The 23,777-nt window shown below is 40.6% G+C and overlaps 1 protein-coding gene across 8 annotated transcripts in view; it reads right to left on the reverse strand.

The window, feature by feature from the left end:
• Positions 1-23,777, reverse strand: part of Cfap54 (cilia and flagella associated protein 54) — a 302,779-nt gene that overhangs the window by 77,365 nt on the left and 201,637 nt on the right. For all 8 annotated transcript variants that reach the window (XR_004112709.1, XM_031349079.1, XM_031349081.1 and 5 more), the window contains 5 exons: positions 17,810-17,965; positions 14,962-15,067; positions 13,882-13,969; positions 9,558-9,656; positions 7,956-8,097 (listed from right to left, as the gene is read on the reverse strand). Coding sequence is in view for 7 of the 8 variants with exons in the window: in XM_031349079.1 (XP_031204939.1) it covers positions 7,956-8,097; positions 9,558-9,656; positions 13,882-13,969; positions 14,962-15,067; positions 17,810-17,965 (591 nt within the window). In the remaining variant the exon portion in view is untranslated. The remainder of the gene's footprint in view (positions 1-7,955; positions 8,098-9,557; positions 9,657-13,881; positions 13,970-14,961; positions 15,068-17,809; positions 17,966-23,777) is intronic.

Genomic DNA, 23,777 nt, shown 5'->3' on the forward strand with positions numbered 1-23,777 from the left:
CAGATAAATTGAAATCATGTAACTTTTCTCATCATAATGCAATAAAAGTTTAAAAAAAAAAAAAGAAAGAAAGAAAAAGTGTGGCTCAGTTGCTGGGATGCTTAGCTGGCATGTGAGTGGTTCCCTGCCCCCTAAACTACAGAAAACCTAGGCATGGCAGCTTGCAACTGTAATCCTTGCACTTGAGAGGGAGAGGCAGGTCAGGAGTTCAAGATCACCATTGGCTACATAGTGAATGTGAAGCCTAGGCTATATGAAACCCGGCCAGAAGGAAGAGAGGACAGAATGAGTGGGAGAAATCACAACAACAGTCAGTAAAATATTTGAACACAGTGTTAAAATTTTCACATCAGAAAGGATTGGAGTCAAGAAGTAAAAAGGATCTATAATGTTCCTTGTAAAATAATTAGTATAAAAATGCATTATTTTGAAGTTAATATCTAAAATGTAATTCAACTCCAATAAAAATATAAGATTTTTTTTTTAAATTATAACAACTTGTTTCTGGAGGTATTTTAAGCCATAAAAGACAATTTTGAAAAGAAAGAATAAGAGTCAGGGGCTCACTCTAACACCTATTAAATATTATGACTACAGTGTTACAGAATATATACATCACATTGAAGCTAGAATATGGGAAGTAAGAAGGACAGAATGAGAAGTCTAGAGGCAGGGCCGCCATCTGGTAAAGCTACATGTGAGATCATGTGACTCACTCTGCATGAGCCAAATAGAAATTCACAAGTCACTGGAAGAACCTGAAGTAGGAAGGACCTTTTCATAAATCTAGACATCATCAAAGAAAGTAATGATACTTCTCTGCTTGATAGAAGTTAGTTTTTCATGTGACAGAAGTTCTATTGGGAAAGAAGTTAAATAACAGATAAATTACTTCCTTTATCTTAAAAAATACTTTATTATTATATTTTTTAGGTCTCTGAGGTTTGAGGTGGTGTGTTATACAGCCACACCTTATCAGAACAGCAAACAGCAGATACTGCCTCTCTCATAAACACTCTCCGCTTCTTTCTTTGCTTTCAAATTTAAATTAAAAGGGGGTTTTGAGAATTTCATACGTGAGTAGTGATAAATTATTTCTACAAACATTATCCATACTCTTGGAGAAAAACAACATCAATGAATTTGTGCCTATGCCAGGCTGGCTTATATGATGATGCCTCATCTCCAAGTGTGCTTGGCCAGTCTCTAAATATGACTTCTTATGCTAAGGAAATTATGAAGATAAATATTATGTTTTCAGAATTCCAGAGCTGTGGAAAGCGATGGCAGAGAAAAGATTAAAGGCCTTTCCAGCAGGTATCAGCTCCAGCAGAGCTGGAGTGTGTCCCACATGGAAGGCATGGCAGAGATATCCAATGTTGCAGACAAACTCCCAATTCTACAGCTTTCTCTATATAATAAACCAAATGGCTCTCTTGGTGGCCTATTCATTTCTAGATATTTAGATTCTTGTTTGTTTCTTTAGCTTCCTGCTCCTGTTGGCGTCATTATAAACCCCAAACATGTTTCTCCAGTTTGAATGAGCCAGGGGTTCTGACTGCTGCCCTAGAAGCAATGGTTATAGGTTATAGGTGTATAGTATCTCTGGTGGGGAACATAGGAAGCCGAGTGCACAGGGAAAGACCCTCTTATCTCCATGCTCAGAGCCTGCCAATACATGAAGCTGTGTGGTATAGGAGAACTATGTTTGTCAGATCAAATTTCTCCAACTATTCTAGAGACAGGAAGACTACCCTGGGTTATCTAGATAGTCCAGTGTCACCATAGGCTCCTGGCAGATGGAAACACCAGGCACAAGACAAGAAATGACATCAGGGTGGTTTAAAGATGCTGGCTTGGAAGATGGAGGAAGGATACAAAAGCCAAGGAACTTGGATGGCCTCTAGCAGAGGCACTCCCTGGGGGCTCTTGAGGGTGGCAGTCCCTCTGACATGAACCAGGGAATGGATGCTCATTTTGGATATCCGACTTCCAGAACTCATGATAAAATCTCGTTCTGTGAAGCCCTCAGGGCAGCAACGGCGGCTGATGCATGGTCAGCAATGACTGCTCCTGAGGAAAACTAGCAATTGAGTCAAAGAGAAGAGAGATGCCAAGCTTCTCCCCACCTCTATGAGTCTTTCTCTATTGAGAAAAATAATTATCAAAACATTTAGTTAAAAGGAAAGATTCTCTACATATATGACTAAAACTGTGGTCCTCAATGTCCCAAAGGGAAGTTAAGACTAGATAAATTTTACTCATTGTATAGAATCTTTTTTCTAACTAAAAGGTGACATTTTTTTCCCTCTTCATGATCCACATGTTAGAAACTAATGAGACAGAGTGTGTTCTAAAACTGCCTCCAGGAGGACTAGAGAGGAGAGGGGAAGACCCCTGGTGACCTGCACTGGAGAGCATCCCTTTGCAACTGTTGCCATGGGCCCCAGCCAAAGTTCTCAGTCTTCCTCTGCTCCTAAAACAGTTCACACTAAGTTCCCCAAGCCATTTACTTGGTATGAGCTCCAACCTTATAACCAGAGTGAGTTTCAGATTCCTCCCAGGTGGTACTAGGCCCCAACTCAAGGTCTAGCCTACCATGAACTCCAACTCCCTGCTGTTGGCTGTTTTCCCTCCCCTCTGAGGCTCTTCCACCCACATCCATGAGCAGGCAGCAAACCCTGCTCCAGTGAGGGCCATAGGTATTTAAAAAAATACAAAACTCCATTTTGAGAACAAGTTTGTAATCTGCTATCAAGTTCAGCAAATGATTAAAACAAACCCTGTTCACTTTGCAGAATCGCTGCATGCTTGACTTTAGAATGGGCAGAGGAGCTTTCAAATCACTTAAATCCCTTCAAACAGACTGATTCTAAAACTATGTACCAGCTCTGCCTTAGTGCCTTCTTCTCAAGTCTAACATGGTACTTAACAAGACTGCCTGCAGAGCTGGATGGAGGAGGGACTGGACAGGAGAGGCAGATGGCTTAAGTTTTATTTCTTCAGTGTCTTGCTTCATTTTCATTACTGATGCTCTCCCTCCCTGGATTTTTCCTGAAGGTTAAATAACCTGTTGTTATCAGCTGGTAGTCCAGCCTTCAGGCTTCCTGCTGTTGTCAGTTCTTGGTTGTAGGGGCCCTACTAAGAGCACTTGACTGTTTTGTTCGAGTCTCTGACAGGCACCTCCTGTCAGAAGATGGCATCTGCTGCTGTCTCCCACGTGTCATCTTGCTTCTTATTGCCCATTGTGACTCCGTCTAGCATAATATTTATTGCCTTAAAAACGGGTAGTGTTTGAATTTGCAATCCTCTACTATACACATGCTGCCTGAACAATCAGACCCCTCCATATGCAGTCTTTGGTTGGTGGTTGGAGAGGAGATCGGCCCTGTGAAAGTTCTGTGCCCCAGTGTAGGGGAATGCCCGGCCAGAAAGTGAGAGAGGGCAGGGTGACAGGCATGGGGAAGTGGGAGGCAACAGGGATTTGTTTTGGTTGTTTTTGTTTGTTTCTTTGTTTTTTGGAGGGGAAACTGGGAATGGAGAAATTTACATGTAAATAAAGAAAAAAATGCAAAAAATAAACCTGGTAGTGTTGACAGTTGACTAGTATCCATGGTGCTGTCTCTTCTTAGCATGTTTTCACACGTGTATGTATGTATGGTGAGCATGCACATATGGATGCTCAGAGGAGCACAACTGAGTACCCATATGTGAAAGACAAAGGCTAATGTTGGACATCTTCCTCAGTCACTGGCCATTTCATCTGCTGGGACAGAGTTTCTTGTTGAACTCAGAGCTTGCTGATTTGGCTAGTCAAGCTAGCTAGCTTTACCTGAAGCTCCTATAGTTACTTCCAAAGTGCTGGGATTACAAGTGGGTCACCACAGGGACCCAGTGTTTATGTGAGTATTGTGGATCTACTCACTGGGACTCACACTTGTAAACCAATCTCTTTAACCACTAAGACATCTCCCCAGCCCCCTTCTCAGATTTAGGTGATCAGTGAGATATTTCTTCAGTGAAATCTTTGGACCTCTGTAGACACTGGACCAGGATAGCTCTGCTTCACTGCTACTGGCTCGGCTCTCATCAAGCCTTGGTAATTGCTTCTATGATACCATCAAGTGAAAAGCACACGGATGGATAGATGGATGCATGCATGCATTCACACACGTACAAACATCTCCATTATTCTAGCACAGATAGATTTCTGTCTGCCCCATAGGTAAACGATGTAACTGTTTGGGATTTGAGTACAAAATTTATCACTCCATTTCCCTGCTACTGATTGTGCCTTGGAGGAATAAGAGACCGAGACCACTGTAAAGAAATGGAATCCATCTCTGAACCTAGAACCAATAAGGAAGGGAAGGGTGAGTCCTGCTTCTTCAGGCTGGAAGGTGAGCTATGCCTCAGGAGGCCATGCACATCCTACAGCATCAGCAGTATTCTCAGCTCTACTCTGTAGGTCCCTGTGGTCTTGATGGGGAGTTTGTCAACATGGCCTACATTTGCAGCTTTCTGTATCTTACGTGTATTTAGCTATAAGAGGCTGGATCTGGAACCACTAATCCAAAGTGGTACTTTTAATTTAAAGTGTCTTACAGGATTTAATATTTTTTTATCCCCACTGAATTAACATTAAGGCCCCAAGAAAAATCAAGGCTAGAAGACTGTGTATATTTGAACACAGCTGCAATGTTAGCAGCTAATACATGTTTTCACATTGAATCTAAATGAGGTCCCACCTTGCAAGGGCCATCATTTTGGGGTCTGCAAGACAATGTGCAGAATATTCGGCAAACAGAACCAAGTACTCTGCCAGAATAGTTTTAGTGTCCTATGAATGCCTATGATTTCTCTCAGATTCTGGCAAGGAACTCTGATGTCCATCTTCCACAGGTGGCTGTTTCTGTCATTACAATTCAGGTCTTGAATTGCTTTGTCAAGAACATTGGACTCTCCTTCAGTCTGGTACTCATTTGCACCTGTCCTATAATTCACTATTCCCAGGAGAAAATAATGCTTTCAGCAACTCTTATGCCATCTTGATTGTCCCCAACTTTCCACAAGAAGAGATCCATTTAGCTTCCAGTACATTAATCCTGATTCCAGTGATAAGGCTTTCTAAAATATGGATTTATATTTTTTTCAATGTGTGTGCCTTTTCTAACTGCCCATGGCCAGAAGCTCATGGAAGCAAAGACCCACCTCCCTGCTGTGTTTGTTCCATGACTTCTCTCTGATGGACACGAGCATCTGGTGCTCTACTAGGGGTGTATCTCAGTGTTGAAATACATACTTAGCAAGCTTAAGACTCTGGATTCAATCAATAGAACAGCAAAGGAGTGGGAAGGAAGGGAGAGAAGCAAAGAAATATCTGGTACTGCGCTGTGTACACAAAAACGATGAATATTGCTCATCAACTCATGTGTGGATGAATACTAATATTGTTTAAAGCTAGATTAGTGTGTTTTTTCTAGATGCTAATTTATGCTAATGAGTAGGAAATCAAACAAGTTTTATTTGTTGTTGTTGAGCAATTTTTCCCCTTTAGCAAGTCATTTTAATATGAACTTCATGGCCATCTGTGTATTTGTGGAAATCAGGTGGGAATTCAGAACTTCCTTCTAACCCAAATACAGAAGCGAGTGGAATCATCAGCATGCATTAATTATCAGCCTGCCAGGAAAAGACTGGAGGGCAAGATTAATATTCTTTATGCAAGGTAAAATGAAAAACAGATTCGACTTTACAACCGAGCAATTTCATAGTTAAAATAGTGCAGAAGTGTTAATGGTCTAACGCAGGAACTGAAGAAGCTGGAGCTAAGAGAGCTGTCCACGTAGAACAGAAAGCCCAATTCTAGCATTAAGCTAAGAGGAAAATGGCTCACCTGGAGGGGCTGATATCAGTCAGTTTAGGGACTACCATCCTCCATAGTGTACCCATGGCTGATGTTACTAGTTGATCGTGGCAACAACTTTTCCCATCTTTCCGTACAGATGCTCACAGTACTTAGGTAAACCAGTGGTCCTCAACCTTCCTAACACTGTGACTCTTGAGTACAGTTTCTTATGTGGTGATCTCCCAGCCATAAAGTTATTCCATTATTATTTCATCACTGTGATCTTGCTACTGTCACGAATCGTAATGTAAATATCTGATATACAGGATATCCAATATGCATCCCTCTCCTCCCCTGAGTGGTCTCGACCCATGGGTTGAGAACTGCTGCTCTAGACACTGATTGTGCTTGGTGAGTGGTAGTGTGGATTACCATCCAACAAACATTCACAGGATCCTCACCCCTAGTATAGGCAGAACATATTGTCCCTCCCTCCCTCACACCGAACACTGCTATGAGCAGTGGGATCAATTGGTGAGATAGGCCTTCAGCAAGCCTGTATGATCTGACTGCTGGCTCTTACTCCAGTATCTGTTGTGAGCACAGCATGCTGTGGGTAACCATGGGCTCTACAATTGGGGCCCATAGCAGATGCTCACAGAACATTTGTCAGCCCCATCTGAGGCATGAGGCAGTGCAACAGTAGAGGAGGGAAGATGTGGTTAGGTGTGAGTGAGTGAGTGATGCTCAGTCTATCTCAGACAAACCTTGTTATCCCTGAAAAGCAAAGGGCTAGAATAAAGTAGACACGTTATGCAGAGTTAATAAGGACCTGATAGAAGAAAAGGTAGCCATGCTGGAAGCATGAGAAATGTAACTAGTTCCAGGTTCTTATACTCTAGAAACCTGTGCAAGGCCAGAGTTATTGTCTCTAGTAAATGCATCTGTAAGACACCAAGGAGAAGGGAGCGCCAAGATGGATGTGTGGAACATGACCCAGAAGCCAGAGGTAGCCAAAGCCTATCAGGCATGAAGGAGATACAGGTTTAAGAAGAAAGCCTTGGTATAAGAAGGCTATATCTAATTATTTGACCTCCACCAAAACTCTGTTACACCAGGAAGAGTTCTGGCTACTGAATCCTCTGGAAGGCACTTGGAGAGACCATTACTGAGGGGTGGTCCTTTAGCAAAGGAAGCTGATCCCTGGGGCTAGAAGAAGGGACCAGTCACCTAACTGGATTAAGGGGAGGCAGGGGGACTTTCCATCTCCTTTGGCTCAATGTTAAGCTCACACCAACAAAACAAAACAAAACAAAACAAAAACCAGATCAGTCTTCCTGTTCATTGCCCCCTTGCTCTAAGACACACTTTTCAGTGCGTAGTACATGAGACACATTCAATAAATATTTATGACATAAATGAATGTTAAATATACTACTGCTGATCTGAGAGTCATATTGCAGTGCACTAACAAGAGAATCAACAATAGGTAAGTAAAAGTCATAAAAAACAAACAAACACACACCCAGGAGTCAGCCTTAATTTCTCTATCCACCTGGCATTCATCAGTTTACTTAATGGACTGAATGGCTGTCATGTGCAAGGGATGGGGTGCTCTATTTCAGATGAGTGAAGACAGTGCAGGTCCTGCTTTCAGGAAACTGATGAATGGACAGCATACTTAAATACACACACTGGAAAACACACACAAATGTAAAAATGCTAATAAAACTAAAGAGTATGGGGAGAGTGTGAGTTGGTGAACATTTTAGAAGGGAGGATCAAAGAAACTCCCTCAAACTAAAAACGTTCCCCAGAGGCACTATCTGACCTGTGAACATATTAAGATAAATAATGTGAGGTCACATCATCCCCCAGAGTGCTGGTGTGTGCAGCAGCAACCAGTGGAGTAATGTGTACACTCAGGGTAGTGAACTGAGCACACTCTATTTCGGCAACTGGCCCTAGGTAGGACTCTGGAAATCCCTCCAAACTATTATCTCCTATAAGCAAAAGGCCAAAAAATCACAACAGTAAAGTTTTCCAAACTGGGCTTACATGGTACACAGAGAAAGTTCTGGTGAGTTCTATAGGTATTCAAACATACCAAGTAAATAATCTGTATATGAAGACAGAAGATCCAAAGTGGCAAACTCTGGAATGTTTGGCAATGTCATGTTGTTGACTTTGTCGGCCCTGGCATTCTTCTTTCCTATCAGAAGGTTGATCCCCAGCACAGATTCACTGACCTAGAATGAACAGATTAGGATTCATGTTATGTGTTGGTAAAGGCTATGGTTTGACCGTGTCCCTCCTAGTTCATGTGCTGGGAGTCCGGTCCTCACTGTGGCACCAGTATTGGGCCCAGGAGGGAGGAGAGCTTATTTAGAGAGATTATTAGGTCAAGAGAGCTCAGCCCTGAAGCATAAACTGAGGTATGGGTCACAAAATAAGCTCCTTCTAACTGGAGAAGCTGTCTTCCCATTTTATTTTTGTTCTCACCCTTCCACCTTCTGCCCTGTAATTATAGAGAAAGAAGGCTCTCTCCAGGTGCTAGCCCTTGATCTTAGGCCTACCAGTCTCAACAATGGTAAGTTAGTAGATCCATGTTTGACATGAATTACCCAGTATGGGCTATTCTGTTACAGCAGCGCAATACAAACAGGCACAGTAAACATGAAGACATGAATTCACAAAATAATATTCAATATACATTGTGTGGGGGTATCACTATTAGGAGGTGTAGCCTTGCTAGAGTAAGTGTGGCTTTGTTGAAGGATGTGTGTCACTAGAGGTGGACTTTGAGGTCTCAGAAATTCAAGCCAGGCCTAGTGGCTCAGTCTTTTCCTGCTGCCTGATGATCCAGATGTAGAACCCTCAGCTTCTTCTCCAGCCACATGTCTACTGCACACCACCATGCTTCCCACCATAATAGTAAGCTAGCCCCAATTAAATGTTTCCCTTTATATGACTTTCAGTGGTCACAGTGTCTCTTCACAGCAATAGAACTTTTAACTAAGACACAAGGGAAGAAAAAAAATCACAGTATGAAAAAATAATATATGATCCCTGACATGTAGAATATGCATTACAGGCAAGCCAACTCATTAGCTTTGACAATTTAATTAATGTATAAGTCACTTTAAATAAGCTATATCACACAGCTATTACATGCATTTGCCAAAATGTCGAACAGGTAGGTACATAAGTATATCCAACAATTCATTAAGGGAAAATAAAAAGGCTTATGTCTTGTCACTAGTGATTATAAATGCTACACAGGTATAGAGACTATTTCTAAGATCTCCAAATAGACATAGCAGATAGAATCCTGCCCCAAGTATAACTTCTCCTTTCCTTCAAGCAGATTCATTGTAGTTCTATGGCAGCTGATAGATGGGGAACACAGCCCAGACAACAGGGAGGATCAACAAAGGAGGATACAGGACAACAGGGAGAGTCAACAATGGAAGACACAGGACAACAGAAACAATCAACAATGGAGGACACAGGACAACAGAAACAATCAACAATGGAGGACACAGGACAACAGGGAGGATCAACAATGGAGGACACAGGACAACAGGAAGAGTCAACAATGGAGGACACAGGACAACAGGAAGAGTCAACAATGGAGGACACAGGACAACAGAGACAGTCAACAATGGAGGACACAGATAACACGAAAGGTCAACATATACACTCTAACCTGTGCAGCAGCTCGTATTGCAATCCAGGCCAGTGAGCCATACATCTCAAATTGAGTTGCTACTGGATCTTTAAAAGAACTATGCCTTCTGGGAAGAGACTAAAATAGTAAATAGAAAGCATTTAGAAAAAAGACTATCGCAGTGTTTCTTGACAAACCTCATATCCCCAGATGACACGCTGGTGGGATAACATGCAGCCATCAAGAAGTATAATATATTCTTGCCATGAAAAGATATTTAAAATATATCAGAAAGAAAACTGTGCTACAAAATTGTATGCACATATGATCCTACATTTTAATAGCACACACATATTTCTGTACATACAAGATGAAATTATACCATTTTAAAAGTGATTATATCCTTCCTAATTTTCTGTAATGAGTTTATATGACTTAGGTATTACATTTATAAAAAATATATTTTTAAGTAATGTCAAATTCCATTAAATCAATAGAGGTTATTTAAACTAAATGTATTGGGTACAAAGAGACCAGGAATGAGAATACCCAAATTTGTTCTGCTTTTCTGTTTGTTTGACATGGGTCTCAGAGCCCCGATGGCCACAAACTCACGATTCTCTGGCCTCAGACTCCTCAGTGACTCAGTAAATTTTGATATTAGATTCTTGTTATGAAAAATGCTAAAGAGATTATCATAACTCCATAGTATAATAGAAAATAAAACACAAATAGGCACAGTTTTTACCTTGAGTACATACTTCTATCTTTAGCTACATATCCATATACATTTACATATACACTTATATACATACATTCAATTCTTAAACACAAGAAGTTTAATGCTACAAAAACAAACACAGCAAACATAGTAACTTATACTTTTAATGATAACTGAAGTAAATAAATTTTAACTGAGGTTTTAAAAATTTAAGTAATTAGACTGGGTATGGCAGCGCATGCCTTTAATCCCTGTGGAGGCAGAGGCAGGTGGATCTTTGCTGGTCTACAGAGCAAGTTCCAGGACAGCCAAGGCTATACAGTGAAACCTTCTCTTGAAAAACAAAGAACTAAGTATTTAGACCCCTACATTTTAATTTTTTGATATTCACGTTTTGATGATGCCTTTGTTTTTCTAGGAAACAGAAGAATTGAACATATAGTAACATGAAACAGGTCTGTCTAGAAGGTGCATAGGAAGAAATGAGATCCTAGGTGCCAGGAATGTGGAGTCACTGGGTCTGATGTGGTCATTCTACACAGTGAGAAGTTTGGAGATAAAGGATATCAGTTCTGACTTCTCCATGGGTTCATGAACTGTATGACTCTGCCCAAGATAAGGCCCTATAGGGAATAATGTGGGCTCTAGTGTAGCAACAACTACTACCTTACTAAGCCTGAACAATTTACCTACTGCAGGTCTGGTAAGACTGTCAGCCAAGAGTTGAACAATCCAGAGTAAGGTGGATACAACTAGTGATACAGACACTGGGAAATGCAACTACTTCTAATTAAGAGGAAAACATTATTAAGAAGGCTGAACTTGGGCTCAAAAGAAATGGGGAGGTGTCAACATTTCATAGCCCATGGGACTAGAAAAGAATAAGAGAAAACCTGGAATGATTGGTGATGAAGCCATAAAAGCATATTTACTTATAAAAGATGTGATACCTATATATAGAAAAATCCTAAGATACACATAAATGTGCACATGTGTACACATACATACACATGCTCTATTAAAATCAATGAATATGCTCAGTAAGGGCACAAGGTGTAAAATTTAATAATATATATGAATCAACTACATTTCTATAGAGATAATTTGTGTCCCTGAAGTCTTAACATTGTTATGACAAACTGCCATCAGATTGTACTATGGCGTCAACAGAATTCCTTAAAAATATCCAATTCACTTCTTTGCACAAATTGAGAAGTAGACTGTGAAACATGTGTGAAGATGTGAAGGTCTCCAAGTACTGAAAGAATTTTGAAGATGAACGGTGGAGTTAGAGGGTATGTGCTCTGAGACCTGAAACCTGACCCCAAGCTACAGTAACAGAGAATCAAATACACATAAAGGTAGACTCAGAGATCAATGGAGTCTAAGGATTTTCGGTACACCACTCAAAACATAATCCATTAAAAAGAAAAAGCTCATCCCTGAACTTCATAAAAATTAAAAACTCCCTTGTCTCTAAACAGCACAAGCCACCATCTGGGAGGAAATATGTGTGAATCGTACATCCAGTCAGATGTCTAGAATATGTATGCATGACAAAAGGGAAAAAAGCTGCCACAACTGATCTTTCTCTTTAAACTATTGTTATTGTCCCTGCTCAATTGCTTGGGAAATTCCATTCCTTTTCTAATCCAGCTCATCTGTGAAACTTTCTATTGTATTCCCAGGAAAGAGAGTCAGTTTGTCCCGTCTCCACTTTGGCATATTGTGTTCACGATCCTTATCAAGGTAACATTCAGTTGTGTCTTTCCCTTGCTAGACTCTGGTTTCCCTGGGAAAGTGAAGGACACAGCTGGTACTGCATCAAGCCCTTCAAAACTGTTTAGTTAGTAAATAAATAGGTAGATGCTTAAAAAAAAAAAAAAAAAAAAAAAAAAAAAAAAAAAAAAAAAAGTTACTTAGATTTAACTGATAATTACTGGGTAATCTACTACATGTAAAATACTTATTGGAGAATATAGATGCCGTGTTGAAGTCAGGTAATGTTAACAGCACTTAATACCTCTCTCTCAGTATGTTATGTTCCCGGACACACTGAAAGGCATAGATAGCCACCTCCATGTCAGAGGTGGGGAAGTGAGGCTTCTGAAGTCATTCTGATAGGTCAGGCTGAGATGCAAGCCAAAGACGGTGTGCTTATACAAAATTTAAAGCAAAAAAAAAAAAAAAATACTACTGTTTATTTTGTTTTCCATTTTATTTACTTATTTGGGAGCACTTATGTGCTGCAGTGCATATGCAGCGGTCACAGGACACCTTGCTCCAGTTGGTTCTTTCTTTCTGCCCTGTGCATCCTGGGAATAAGGTTCGGTGGGAAGAGCCTGCTCCCAGCTGACCCACCTCATTGGCTCCAGTCCTGCTGCCTTTTAAGATTTTTGTGTGCGGTTTCTATTAAGACAAACTTTCAAATGTCGTATTTCAACAGCCCGAATAGGCCTGAGTGAGTGTTTGTATTTGTTTTGGGCTATTTTCTGTGCCTCTGGTAATTTTATAACTTGCTAAAATATTTATGTTATGTCAAGATATACAGATTTTTATGGGATTAAACTACTTTTCCCCTTCAAATCCCACTTGACATTCATAATTGCAAGCATATCTCTTTAACAGGCCCAGAAAGCAATGTTATTCATGTGATCAACTACTTTTCAGTGCTGTTCTCTATGAAAACCAAACACTTGTTTTTCTCTAACTGGCAATAAACATTCTTCTCATACCACCAGAACAACCTTTCCTACTTTATAGTCATTTTGATTTTTTAAATGGCGATACCCACCTAAGGCAGCTATCATATAAGTAATTCAATTGACTAAATATATGTGCCCAGACGTTTTAAATCATGTTTATGACACCTCAGACATTAGAGGCTTGAGTCAGTTGCAGTGGCTCACACCCTTGCATTTGGGAGGCCGAGGCAAGTAGCAGTCTGTGAGTTTAAGGCCAGCCTGGTCTACATAGAGAGTCTCAAGACCTCCAGAGAAACCCTACTTCAAAACAAACAAAAATTTAAATATATAAATTATGTCATACAACCACCTTCATTTACCATTCCAGAAACCAAAGTAATTTTCTCATCAGAAATTTCCCTACAGAGGCCCTCTTCCTTTCCCCTCTTCCTCCCTCATTCCCTTCTGACTTTCCATGGCTGCTGCTGTAATATCTGTCTCCCTCCATCAGCTTTATGAGAAGAAGGACTACACTTGTCTTGACACTGACTTAGCACCTTCTAGATGAGAGGCTTGATCAACATTGGTACTCGATACAACTGTGAGGGATAATTGACCCTGTCAGTCAGGTCTTACTGGTTTCAAAATACCATTAGTCCATTTTCTGTATTTTCCTGAGCATCCCTAACCACTCACTGCCTTTGAGTATTTACATACCCAGCATCTGGGTGCATCATTATAACAAACACCTAAATGAAATCAATTTCCAGAGTTCTGCCTAGCATCTCCAAAGAGACATCTGACAGCAAGCGTGCTTAAGACTGCATAGTGCAAAGAGGCATTTTAAAGTTAATGAGTTAATGTCTCCAAATCACACAGGAAAATGCCTTACTCTTTCAGAGTTACTGAAAACAACCAAAGGCAGGCATCTTCTAATTCCTATTAATGGAGACATTACCTTGATTGTTGAAGCTGAAGCCTTCCTCCTTGGCTTCTTCAGATGGAAATACATCAGAGCGATTTCAAGGTAGGAATCTCTTATCAACCTAAAAAAACAACAGGACATTAGCCTCAGTCTCACTGTTCTCTTGTACAACCTCTTCACCTGCTTTGCCAACAGTGTCTGGGATACTGAATGCTAAGTGTAGGCCAACAAGTACTTCCCTAACCTAGGCATCTTTAGGCCACAGTTAGTAGGATCTTTCTTGGCAAGGAGAGGCACTAGGAGAGTGCCCATCATTCTTCCTGGTCTTGTGGTAGCAACATCCTAGGGTATGACTGATACAAAGCTTAGCAAAGACCTTTGCAGCAGCAAAGAGTCACTAAAGATGTCTCAGTGAGTGAAGCCAGCCATGAAAACCAGGTCTCTGTCTACTCTTCTACACTAATTAAAATGGAGAGAGAGAGAGAGAGAGAGAGAGAGAGAGAGAGAGAGAGAGAGAGAGAGAGAGAGAGAGAGAGAGAGAGAGAGAGAGAGAGAGAGAGAGAGAGAGAGAGAGAAAACTCCTCAGAAGGCAGTAATAATAGTCAGGTCTATATATGAACTGTTAAAAGTATCAGTTGGGGCCTCTTGTGTCAGTGCTGATCTAACAGCAGTGGCTTCCCCTCAATATTGAGGTAATTTCTATACAGAATTAAGTAGACTTATGGATGGCAACAGAGATTATGTAAATAAATCCTTTTTAAACTCTTTCATATCCAAGGAAGGAACTTCTTGTGGTAAGCCAGTAGTCCGAGGAAGTCCCTATAGCCTTAAAGTTGACAGGTGACCTGGGTCTAGGTGAGAAGCAGTTTGCAGCCTAGGATGCCACTATGATAAGTGGAAGGCATCCCATCTTTTCCTGTAATGGAGGCCTTCAGTCAGAGCCAAAATCAACACACTTGAGAAGCCAGTTAATGAACCTGCTGTCTAGATGAACCCAAGACAAGCCCTGCCATAACAAGCTCTCTCATTCATTCCTTTCTTGAATTTTCTGGGTACCACCACACAGGACTCAGAGCACACAGGAAAGGTTTGGCAAGAACAAACTGTCATTACCCTGTGTTCTGATCATTTTTCAGGCTAATTTGAATAGCTTCGAAAAAACTCTCTACATGTGCGATAGATGATTTCTCCTCCATCAGCATTTGACGCTCTATTCTGCCTGAAAGTAGGAAAAAAACAGGTGTAAAAGTGATTTCCCATATTTTGTTTATCATCATTAATGGAGGAACAGATAGATATTTCATTCTGCAAACTCTGGAAGCTGAACTTTTATCCTCTGCAGGTCTGGGTCACTCCCTGATACTCTCAGGATGAACGAGTTAAAGCTTCCTTCCCTCTGAAGGCCCAGAATGCTTTCAATAAAGGCACAGTCAGACTCCCAGCATCACTGGCCTTACAGCCTACTTTTCTTAACTTCGTGATTCCTTCTTCTAACATCTTGCCCTTGTCTATTTCACAAATATCAAAAATAGCTCAACTGTACCTTACACTCATTGCAGCAGTATTCATAACTAACTACAAAGAGATGGAGTATGCCTGAGCGCTCTTGGAGCCTAAATGGATTTTTTAAAAATGTGTATATGTGTACATGAATAATATTATCCAGCATCAAAAGAAAGAAACACTGCCATTTACACACACGAACCTGGGGCATCATGCTAAGCAAAAGAAGCCAGGCACAGAAAGGTGAACACTGAATGGTGTTCCTTATTTTTGTTTTTCTATTTTGATTTTTTTTTATTATTTTCTTTATTTACATGTAATTTCTCCTTTCCCAGTTTCCCCTCCAACAAACAAACAAACAAACAAACAAAAACAACAAGAACAAACCCCTGTTGTCTCCCTCCCCCATGCCTGCCACCCCACCCTCTCCCACTTATTGGCCCTGGCATTCCCCTACACTGGGGCACAGAACCTTCACAGGGCCGAGGTCCTCTCCTCCTATTGATGATCGAGGTGTTCCTTATGTTAACGTGTGAATCTGAGAAACCTTCATTCTTGTAGTAGAAAGAAAAGTGCCAATTGCTTGTATATGGGAAACAGGGAGGTGCTGGTAACACTTTAGTCAAGATATATGAGTTCTGTGGTCTACTGTATAGCCTCATGATTATAATTAGAGTGTATTATATACTTTAAAAGTGCCGAGGAATTAGATTCTTAAATGTTCATGCAACAAAATGAAATGTTTTGGAAAAGTTTAATTAGATAGATTTAATCACTTTGTACAACATACAAATAAAATAAATTTTTTATATATAAAAAGGCATTATACTGTACCTAAAATACATAATTTTTGTCAGGTAAGAGCAAAGGTGTTAAGTTTTATAATGGAGGGGATGAGCATAGCATTCAATGGTTGAGCCATCTTTCCAGCCTAATTTTTAAATTTTAAGAATAAACTTAATGAAAGCCAGGCAGTGGTGGCATGTACCTTTATTTCCAACACTTGGGAGGCAGAGGCAGGCAGATCTCTGAGTCCAAGGTCAGCCTAGCCTACAAAGCAAGTTTTAGGACAGCCAGGGCTACACAGAGAACCCGTTTCAAAACAACATACATACATACATACATACATACATATATACATACATATATACAATAAACCTATTGAAAACAAGTTCTTTAAAAAGCCAGCAAATGCTTGCAAATACTTAGAGATCATATCAGTGCCCACCCCTCATGTGTCACCCAACAATCATGGTGAGTGGCATTCTTCAAGTACAGGAACTGAGATAGCTCCCCTGTAGCAGAAATGCCAGAAAAGGGAAATCTACATCACCATGAGTAAGAGCCACACTTTTTGTGCAGCAGGAAGGAAAGGGGCTAGGGGAGGGGTGGGCATAGGGTTCCTATTTGGTCATTTTCACTTAATAGCTGCTGGCATAATAAGATGTTAGCTCTCATATCACATGCCTAGTTCAGGAAGTAACACCAATCGTTAACCTATGGCTTTCTTATAGCTACAATGGCCATGTTAAAATCATATGAATGCACTGTCTGTAAGTCCTAAAGTCATCTATTCTACAGTTATTAAATTGTTATCTCTTACTTATAGAAAGTAACCCAACTGTTTATCTAGGTAGCAAAATAATGGAAAACACTAAATGTATTCTTATCATTTCATAATAAATCATTCTCTATTGTTGTAATTGATAATTACAATTTGTTTTATTATTATTTAACAAGTACACATTTTTAAAGATTTATGTTTAATTTTTTAATATTCTCTTTTATATATACTGATGGTTTTGTCTACATGTATGCCTGTATGTCATGTATATGCCTGGTACTTGAGGAGACCAAAAGAAGTCATTAGTTCCCCTGGAATTTAAGACAGCCATGTTCATGCTGGATGTCAAGCCTGGGTCCTCTGGAGAAGTTAGTCATCTTAACTGCTGAGTTATCTCTCTAGACCTAAATTTTAATTTTTAAATTATGTACATATTGATGAATGTGGGAGGGGTTTATGTGAGCATCAGTGAAGGAAGGTACCCACTGAGACCAGAAAAGCTTGTTGTAAACCATGAAGCTAGAGTTACAAGTGGTAACTCCTCCTAACACAGATGCTGGGAACTAGACTCGGGTCCTCTGTAAGAACATTCCATTCTTAAAACTGTTGAGTCATCTCTCCAGCCACATTCTATGTGGGGAAGTGGCTGATGTTGCTGTTCTTTTTAACCAAACACTAAACTATATGAGGACATCAATTAGCAGTAACTTCTTTGTAGCTAAAACCCAACGAGAGGTCTTTGATCGGAACCTGAGATTTACAGAGAGTGTTCACGTGCCTTGTAATTGCACAGCTCTTTGTAAAGTCTATGGTTTTCATAGTAGAAAACTTGATTATTAATAACCACATACTTCTGAAGACTTTATCCTAGTTCTGATGCCAGGTACAACTCACCTTTCTGAAATAGAATTTCAGCCTCCACTTCATATTCCTCTGCTGCAGTTGCTTTACAGACCTTCAAAGCCATGTCAAAGATGTGAAGAACGGGCAGCCACTTACTGATGTCCTTCTTCTTGCTGCTGGAATACACCTGCTTGGCCATGGTATGCCCTAAAGCAAAGAGGTTGGGTGGAGGCAAAACAATGAAGTCTTCAGTGATTGGAGCAAGCCACTAAGTCAACAGACTTCTCTTCACAGTTCCTAGTAGCCATGAATGTTTTAAAGAACCCCAATAGCCAATGTGTCAGTGAACTACCACAGTAACTTGATCTTTGATAAATCTCCAATCTGCTATATTACTTTTAAAATCAGAAATCGTCTCTAAGCCTCTCCAGTCCTCAGTTTTTAAGATGATACTGTTAGCAGAGAAACACCTGGAAGTTACATATTGTGCACTATTTATAGATGTGCATATATTAATAGGCAATGCTTCTTTTTCTATGAAATGCACTGGTTGCTCATTATATAATATTCTGTAATCATCACAAAGCTCTTTATAGACAAGGGCTTCATGCCATTCTCCTTAGAAGCTCTCATATTTAATGACTGTGTAGAAGGATTATTGAATGGAAGAAACCTTTCTTTTCTTTTGATTTTTCAAGACAGGGTTTCTCTGAGTATGCTGCCTTTGAACTCACTTTGTAGGCCAGGCTGGCCTCAAACTCAGAGATCAGCCTGTCTTTGCCTCCCACGTGCTGAGTTTAAAGGCATGCCCCATCACTGCTTGGCTATGAAACATTGTTCTATATGACATCAAATATTGATATCAAAAAAATGTTTTCTACATGGTTGAGTACTAGATTTAAATGAGAAAAAAATAAGACTAAGACTTGTTAAGTGTTTTCCTACATACCAAGTACCATCTCATGAAGTCCATATGAATTTCCCCTGTGATTCACTGAGTGGGCAACATTTGGCAAAAGACAAGGTGATCGCTCCAAGCAGTAAGTGACTTGCCCAAGGTGACATGACCATGATTTGAACCTACAGCAGCCTGGTCTCAAGGTCCACACCCTAAACGACAGCACAGCACCCCAAGAGTAAAAGCACGGAGCTGGGATCAACTAGGATAATAAATAGCAAGACAAGCAGGGCATTATGGGAGCAGAATAGGGATATAGGGATCTGGCCTGTCAAGATCTTGAAAAGGCCCCAGAAGCCTAGTTAAACCTCATGGTTGTCTAGGTCAATGGATGACAATCTTGTTTACCTGTTTTTATACACTCACACACACACACACACACACATACACACACACATATATATGTATATATATATATATATATACACACACATACATAATATAGATACATATATACATACATACACACATATATTTTATATATATGTATATATATACATATATACATATATATATATTTCCTATCAGAAGTTGTCACAAAGGATCAAAAAGAGCAAGTAGCAAAATTCCTGTGATGTAATCTATGCTGTGAGGAGGAACTGGAGAAAGCTAGTTGCAGATGCTTTCGTGCTTCATAATATTGAAATGTTCCCTTTCCCAGTAAACAACAACTCGGGAAAAAAACCTGTGAAACTGACATTGTTTTGACAGAAAGGAGCTTGTGGTTTTGTTTTTGAAGGCTGTATTTAATATAATAGAGCAGGAAGCAAGCTGTTCAGCTTCAAATGTGTCTCCAAAGAAGCAACAGTATTGTCAGTGACTGGTGACAGATCTTCAAGATGGGGAAGTCAGAAAAGCCAAGAGTGGATTTGATTTTTATACAATCTGTGCTCTGAGCTCATGCAGAACTCAGATAAGAAGCAAACTGTGTGTCTCAATAAGTGGGGAGAGGAAATGGTTTGAGTGTGGTTGTCGATTGAGCTGCAAGGAGAAGCCAGCTAGTTGTTTTAATCCATTCACGAGGGGGCTTACAAGATACAATAATCTATGGAATGAAACTCATGTGCCAGCGGTGAGTCCTGAGAACCAATCAAAGGAAAAGAGAGATAAGGGGGAGATTTGGGGGAGACGGCCCCCTGAGCATATGCTTGCTGGCCCCCCTTTGCCAGTCTAGTTCTACTACTGATTCTCTAGGCTGAGCAGCTACTGGTAGAGGAGGAAAGAAGGTCCTAGAAGATGACAAATGACAACAGAGAGAGCAATCACTAGGTTTCTGCTCTCTGAGCAAACAGGACCCCGAGAAACAGAGTCAGGAAGGCTTATGTCAAAGATCAGAGATGGCACCCTAAGGACAGCCTAAATGCTCTCTGCAGAACTCTAGCTAGATGCCTCCTGGACTTCCCAAGAGGGATCAGACAATGAACTGAGTTCTATGACCTCCTGAACTCAAAATGCTGGCTGGCCTTTGTTGTTTCCCTTGGAGCCTCACTGGGGAATTGAGACTCTTAAAAGTTGGTGCAGAACCAAGCCACACAGGCAGATCCTGCTCTTCTGACCATTGTGGGAAGACTGTCACAGCTAGACCTGAAGAACAATGAGGAGACAAAATAGAATAGTTCAGGAAAGAAGAGCCAGCAGCCATAAAGAAGAATAGCATCTTCTAGAAGAGATGAGTAAAATAACATAGATTGAGGATACGGTTAACAGAATAACATATATACAACATACATTCATGCATGAATATATACATATATATACATATGAACCTACATAGAAAATCAAATTTTCAGCTAATTTTGAGAGGGTGGTCAATGCCAAAAATGTCAATTATTAAGATAAATTCAATTAACCTTACATCATAAATTATAAAACTAGAATTACTACCAAAAGATGATGAACTGTACAAACAAATATTACTTATAGTGCGTACTGTGGTCCCAGCAGTGAGCTAGGCATTTTTCTCGTTTAATCTTCTATGAGGGGAATGTTGTGACAATTCCCAGGATGTTTATGTTCTCTCCCATTTGTATGTTAAAATCCCCTCCCCAACAATAATGCTAAGTATATGGAGAGGTCAAGCTTTGCCTGGTGATTATGAAAGCTGAGCCCTTGTGAACAGGCTGGGTGTGCTATATAACAGCTTGCGTGAGCCAGTTTGTCCCTTCTATCACATAAGGACCAATTGAAGGAGCCAGGTGTGATGAGGATGCACCCTTGCAGAACATTCAATCTTGGCTTTGGACTTCGATTCTGCAGAAATAAGAGCAATAGATTTCTACTATTTACAAACTACCTAGTCTAGGGTAACTTAGGGCAAGTGGGCTACAATGGCTGTGGTTCTGAAATTTGAGAACTACAAAGAAGCTAAATGACACTCTTGACATCTTCACATGGGTATCTATCCCCAAAGAGAGAATGGAGGAAGAAGGTGGGTGATAACTAAGAAGAAATCTTCCCCAGATAGAAAGAAACTTACCTGTAGATGCCAAGGGCTCAACTGATTTCTACACAGATAAAGAGGAAATATGAACCCAGACATGTGTTAGTGAATTTCCTAAACTACAAAGCTGAAAAAGGAGGCTTAACAAGTTTAGGGGAAGGAAGGACAGATCTTTTGCAAAAGACAATAAAAGACTAACACTATGGTTCTCATTGGAAATTTGAGTGTGAGAATAATAGGATAGCACCCACAAAGCCCCAGATAAAAGACCACACCCACATGAAAAGATGCTTATGCTAGGTTGAGACAGAACATCAGTCACCTGCCATGGTGAAGAAAAGGTATTCGTAGAAAACAAGGTTTCAAAAAGCATTGTCTGGACTGCTAGTGAAGGAATGGGGCATGACGGGAGGATTCGACCAACAACCACAGAGCAGAACAGAGGCTGGGAAATGGAGACCTATGAGAAGACAAGCAAGGAGAAGGTGCAAATATTAGCCCAGTGGTAGGATGTTTATTCTTAGATGTTATGAGTTATAAATACAGTATCTCTAAGGGAAAGAAGAAATAATATAAAGAAAAAAAAAAGAACCCTCTTGATATACCCTGGACAATATCACAGGAAGCCTTTTATGCCACCATAAGTGGAGAACATTAATTTAAGGAATGATCCACAGAAATAGAAGACTTCGTGGTAACTAGGAAACCAGAGAAAACAGGTTGGGAGGACACAGTGTCCGGGGATCTACAAGCTGAGGGAGCTGAGTGCCAAGAAGATGCAGGTGATGTAGATACTGCTGAATACTGAGTGGCCTGTGCAGGCAAGATTGGAAAAGAACACTTTGCAGTTGTAATTGGGCTTTGGTCAGTCGACAGTGATTTCTGTCATCTAAATGCAGAATAAAGTAAGACAAAGAGTTAAAGGGAGTTGAGGAAGAACAGAGGGGTGGAATCTTTTAAGAGCCCTCATGTCAATGAATCATGTAGGTCATGTGGGACCATACTACCAGATGGGCATAAGAGCTGGAGAAGTGGGGTGTGCCTATACCCTGGGAAACTCAGAGATCTGAGATGGTAGGAGTGGAGCTGCCCTCCCCCAGCTTCCAAATGCCTGTTCTGAGACCACCAACTGAGGGGACCAGGGCACTCAGTCACCTAGCATAGCACCTGGAGCTCTTCTCCGTGCTGATGTGGTATGTAGACAGCCTTAGCCTTCAGCCAATAATCTTTCCTTCTGCATATTCTCACACCCTTCCCCTCAAAAGTATACAATCCCTGCTTCATCCTGAATAAGGTGTATGCATCCACACCTACCCCCCAATAAAGCAATATGAATAAGCAAGGATCATCTCAGAGAGCTGCTTCACAGAGAAGGCCTTCAACTAAACAAGCTCCAGGCCTGCTCTCTTTTCTCACTCCTCTAGTATTCAGTACTTGCTCCTGTCAGAGTTCATGCTGCTTGTCCTGGGCTCTGCTTACCCTTCTCTGCCTGGCACTCAGATGCCCTGAGAGGAAACATGGACCATGGACTCCCATTCCTGACTTCCTTACCAAGTGGTACAGACGTGGCACCCAGGTACCCAGAAAGGATACAGGGAACCACACCATTCGTCCCAGGTCCCAGACCCTGCTTTCCCCTTCCGATCTGGAACTGTGAGCAGCAGCATACTGATGCCCCAAAGGGAAACACTGGCTGGCTGTAGACTCTGCCATCTCCTCTCTGAGCCTGTGAATTGGCAGTGCCCAGACACTGCTGGTGAAGAAGCAGAACACAGCACCACAGTATCAGAAGGGTATAAGGTGCTTAAGGATAGGTGATTGGTTTCCTTTGTATGCCTGTCTGTTTTTTTGTACAAGATTTAAACATATTAACATACTGTAAGTCAAAAGGAAAAGGTGATCTCAATAGTCAGAGGGTGGATAATACATGAGGGAAGGGAGGAATCTCTGAAGCCAGGACTGTGGGAAGCAGACACCACCTGAGAGCCAGAGCAAGACCAAGAGGCTGGTCTTTGAGGAGCAAGACTGTTCTTCTAAAACAGGAGTAAGGCACAGGACAGCTGGACCAGTACCCAGGCTGATGAGAAAGGCTTCACAAAGGGCCTATCCTGCTGAGAGCACTACATCTATGCACCTGTTTTACACTGCCTAAAACAACCACGGCACCTGGCATTGAACACGTTCTCATCAGAAAATCCATAACTTAACGTGCATCATGGTAAAACATGGAAGCTATGCCTTCAAGACACCTTGTTTCATAAAAATACGAAGACTCTGACAGTCCCCACATCTAGATGACATAGACTTATTGCTTAAAATGTTACAAATAAGATATTAGAGCTTTGGGGGAAAGCATGCTATTATCGTCTACACATTAAGATAATGTTTCTTCCATGGGCATTGTTTTTTAGAGATACCTGTACATAGCGGCATCAGTGATAACCAGCAGACATAATACTGTTCTATATTCCTCTCTAAAATCTCTCTCAATTTGACATAAATATAAAAAAAAAAAAACCCAGTTGTAATTTAGAGAAAAAAAAACTGGGTGTTATTTAGTAATGAACTCATATCTTGTGTTTCTATGTTTTCTCAATAAAGCAAACTGTGAAAATAATCTT

This window comes from Mastomys coucha, unplaced genomic scaffold, assembly GCF_008632895.1.
Source record: "Mastomys coucha isolate ucsf_1 unplaced genomic scaffold, UCSF_Mcou_1 pScaffold4, whole genome shotgun sequence".
NCBI classification, from domain to species: domain Eukaryota; kingdom Metazoa; phylum Chordata; class Mammalia; order Rodentia; family Muridae; genus Mastomys; species Mastomys coucha.